Source organism: Procambarus clarkii, chromosome 19 (assembly GCF_040958095.1).
Source record: "Procambarus clarkii isolate CNS0578487 chromosome 19, FALCON_Pclarkii_2.0, whole genome shotgun sequence".
Classification (NCBI taxonomy): domain Eukaryota; kingdom Metazoa; phylum Arthropoda; class Malacostraca; order Decapoda; family Cambaridae; genus Procambarus; species Procambarus clarkii.
Window position 1 is genome coordinate 46,094,500 of NC_091168.1, and position 4,452 is coordinate 46,098,951.

Here is a 4,452-nt window from a genome sequence, read left to right on the forward strand (position 1 = left end):
ATAGCCTCGGCTATCACTTCCTTATGTCCGGTCGTGATGGTCAAGCGGATTAAGGCGTCCCTGTACATACCAGTTGTGGGAGTATGGGTTCGAGTCACTTCTGGGGTGTGAGTTTTCAGTTGTATATAGTCCTGGGGACCATTCAGGCTTGTTTGCATTTGTGTTCCTCACGTGTGCCCCAAAGAATGAGGTGATTTGATAAAATGCTATGCCCAAGATTACCATCCGAGTGCTGGCGGGGAAGTGGTTCATATAGCCTCGGCTATCACTTCCTTATGTCCGGTCGTGATGGTCAAGCGGATTAAGGCGTCCCTGTACATACCAGTTGTGGGAGTATGGGTTCGAGTCACTTCTGGGGTGTGAGTTTTCAGTTGTATATAGTCCTGGGGACCATTCAGGCTTGTTTGCATTTGTGTTCCTCACGTGTGCCCCAAAGAATGAGGTGATTTGATAAAATGCTATGCCCAAGATTACCATCCGAGTGCCGGCGGGGAAGTGGTTCATATAGCCTCGGCTATCACTTCCTTATGTCCGGTCGTGATGGTCAAGCGGATTAAGGCGTCCCTGTACATACCAGTTGTGGGAGTATGGGTTCGAGTCACTTCTGGGGTGTGAGTTTTCAGTTGTATATAGTCCTGGGGACCATTCAGGCTTGTTTGCATTTGTGTTCCTCACGTGTGCCCCAAAGAATGAGGTGATTTGATAAAATGCTATGCCCAAGATTACCATCCGAGTGCCGGCGGGGAAGTGGTTCATATAGCCTCGGCTATCACTTCCTTATGTCCGGTCGTGATGGTCAAGCGGATTAAGGCGTCCCTGTACATACCAGTTGTGGGAGTATGGGTTCGAGTCACTTCTGGGGTGTGAGTTTTCAGTTGTATATAGTCCTGGGGCCATTCAGGCTTGTTTGCATTTGTGTTCCTCACGTGTGCCCCAAAGAATGAGGTGATTTGATAAAATGCTATGCCCAAGATTACCATCCGAGTGCCGGCGGGGAAGTGGTTCATATAGCCTCGGCTATCACTTCCTTATGTCCGGTCGTGATGGTCAAGCGGATTAAGGCGTCCCTGTACATACCAGTTGTGGGAGTATGGGTTCGAGTCACTTCTGGGGTGTGAGTTTTCAGTTGTATATAGTCCTGGGGACCATTCAGGCTTGTTTGCATTTGTGTTCCTCACGTGTGCCCCAAAGAATGAGGTGATTTGATAAAATGCTATGCCCAAGATTACCATCCGAGTGCCGGCGGGGAAGTGGTTCATATAGCCTCGGCTATCACTTCCTTATGTCCGGTCGTGATGGTCAAGCGGATTAAGGCGTCCCTGTACATACCAGTTGTGGGAGTATGGGTTCGAGTCACTTCTGGGGTGTGAGTTTTCAGTTGTATATAGTCCTGGGGACCATTCAGGCTTGTTTGCATTTGTGTTCCTCACGTGTGCCCCAAAGAATGAGGTGATTTGATAAAATGCTATGCCCAAGATTACCATCCGAGTGCCGGCGGGGAAGTGGTTCATATAGCCTCGGCTATCACTTCCTTATGTCCGGTCGTGATGGTCAAGCGGATTAAGGCGTCCCTGTACATACCAGTTGTGGGAGTATGGGTTCGAGTCACTTCTGGGGTGTGAGTTTTCAGTTGTATATAGTCCTGGGGACCATTCAGGCTTGTTTGCATTTGTGTTCCTCACGTGTGCCCCAAAGAATGAGGTGATTTGATAAAATGCTATGCCCAAGATTACCATCCGAGTGCCGGCGGGGAAGTGGTTCATATAGCCTCGGCTATCACTTCCTTATGTCCGGTCGTGATGGTCAAGCGGATTAAGGCGTCCCTGTACATACCAGTTGTGGGAGTATGGGTTCGAGTCACTTCTGGGGTGTGAGTTTTCAGTTGTATATAGTCCTGGGGACCATTCAGGCTTGTTTGCATTTGTGTTCCTCACGTGTGCCCCAAAGAATGAGGTGATTTGATAAAATGCTATGCCCAAGATTACCATCCGAGTGCCGGCGGGGAAGTGGTTCATATAGCCTCGGCTATCACTTCCTTATGTCCGGTCGTGATGGTCAAGCGGATTAAGGCGTCCCTGTACATACCAGTTGTGGGAGTATGGGTTCGAGTCACTTCTGGGGTGTGAGTTTTCAGTTGTATATAGTCCTGGGGACCATTCAGGCTTGTTTGCATTTGTGTTCCTCACGTGTGCCCCAAAGAATGAGGTGATTTGATAAAATGCTATGCCCAAGATTACCATCCGAGTGCCGGCGGGGAAGTGGTTCATATAGCCTCGGCTATCACTTCCTTATGTCCGGTCGTGATGGTCAAGCGGATTAAGGCGTCCCTGTACATACCAGTTGTGGGAGTATGGGTTCGAGTCACTTCTGGGGTGTGAGTTTTCAGTTGTATATAGTCCTGGGGACCATTCAGGCTTGTTTGCATTTGTGTTCCTCACGTGTGCCCCAAAGAATGAGGTGATTTGATAAAATGCTATGCCCAAGATTACCATCCGAGTGCCGGCGGGGAAGTGGTTCATATAGCCTCGGCTATCACTTCCTTATGTCCGGTCGTGATGGTCAAGCGGATTAAGGCGTCCCTGTACATACCAGTTGTGGGAGTATGGGTTCGAGTCACTTCTGGGGTGTGAGTTTTCAGTTGTATATAGTCCTGGGGACCATTCAGGCTTGTTTGCATTTGTGTTCCTCACGTGTGCCCCAAAGAATGAGGTGATTTGATAAAATGCTATGCCCAAGATTACCATCCGAGTGCCGGCGGGGAAGTGGTTCATATAGCCTCGGCTATCACTTCCTTATGTCCGGTCGTGATGGTCAAGCGGATTAAGGCGTCCCTGTACATACCAGTTGTGGGAGTATGGGTTCGAGTCACTTCTGGGGTGTGAGTTTTCAGTTGTATATAGTCCTGGGGACCATTCAGGCTTGTTTGCATTTGTGTTCCTCACGTGTGCCCCAAAGAATGAGGTGATTTGATAAAATGCTATGCCCAAGATTACCATCCGAGTGCCGGCGGGGAAGTGGTTCATATAGCCTCGGCTATCACTTCCTTATGTCCGGTCGTGATGGTCAAGCGGATTAAGGCGTCCCTGTACATACCAGTTGTGGGAGTATGGGTTCGAGTCACTTCTGGGGTGTGAGTTTTCAGTTGTATATAGTCCTGGGGACCATTCAGGCTTGTTTGCATTTGTGTTCCTCACGTGTGCCCCAAAGAATGAGGTGATTTGATAAAATGCTATGCCCAAGATTACCATCCGAGTGCCGGCGGGGAAGTGGTTCATATAGCCTCGGCTATCACTTCCTTATGTCCGGTCGTGATGGTCAAGCGGATTAAGGCGTCCCTGTACATACCAGTTGTGGGAGTATGGGTTCGAGTCACTTCTGGGGTGTGAGTTTTCAGTTATATATATATATATATATATATATATATATATATGCTATTGAATTCTTTCAGAGTTGGATGGAAGTTGGAAGGATTAATCTCAAATATCAGAAACCTTTATTTAGAAGGAAAGGGTAAGAGAACTTATCTTACATTCACTTCAGAGTTGAGGGAAGGTGTATTTCCAACTGTCAAACCAAGTCAGAACTCAAAGGAATGGTTTTAAAATGGAGAAACTTATCTATTAAATGGATTTAGGAAAATATTGGATAGGCAACATGGTTAAATATACGTGTGTACAATTATTAACTACTATTATCAAGGTTAACGACTTACTAAGTTTTAACGAAACACGATATGAGCTTCAACGAAGTTGGAACGTCCTTGCTTATGCAGAATTATTAACATGTTGTTTTGTTGGGCAGGTTGCACGGCTCTACTCAATGCAGCGAGGGCTGGCAAACAGTCTTGTGTGGAGACACTGCTTCAAGCTGGTGCTGACCCCAACCCTCCAAACTACAAAGGATTATCACCACTGCACTTTGCTACCTTAAATAAGCAAATAGAAATTATGATGCTATTAGTGAACACTGCCAATTGTGACCGCCATGCTACTGATAACGAACAGAGAACAGCACTACACATGGCAGCCAGTAGTGGAGCTCTAGAGGAGATGCAGTACTTGGTGTTGGACGCTTGTCTCGACCGCAATGCTAGGGACAACAAGGGATACACACCTCGAGATGAGGCAAGGCTGGCTGGTCAACACCTTGCAGAATGGTGGCTGAAGAAGACACCTCGCTCTGACCTTGCTGCTGATATACCACAACTGGAAATAATGGTAAGGGCTTGTGAGATGTGACGTGTTGGCGTCTCCTCTCCTATACCCTTTCTTTTATGCTAAGGACCTGCCACCAGCACCTTTCCAATTTCCTTTCCCGATCCTACTCTCTCCCAAGAACTCCCACCTTCATTTTGGTCAACTGCTCCCTCCTAGACCCTTTGCACCTATCCGTTAGCTCCTCCTTATTCTTCTTTCCCAACCCTCTCAGAATATAACTCAACATATAATGCAA

At 47.4% G+C, this 4,452-nt stretch overlaps 1 protein-coding gene across 1 annotated transcript in view; it reads left to right on the top strand.

Moving 5' to 3' along the window:
• LOC138366476 (serine/threonine-protein phosphatase 6 regulatory ankyrin repeat subunit A-like) overlaps nt 1–4,238 on the top strand; it is a 208,575-nt gene extending 204,337 nt beyond the window's left edge. The window contains exon 9 of the mRNA XM_069327532.1: nt 3,802–4,238. Coding sequence (XP_069183633.1) covers nt 3,802–4,238 — 437 coding nt within the window. The remainder of the gene's footprint in view (nt 1–3,801) is intronic.
• The last annotated feature ends 214 nt before the right edge of the window (nt 4,239–4,452 follow it).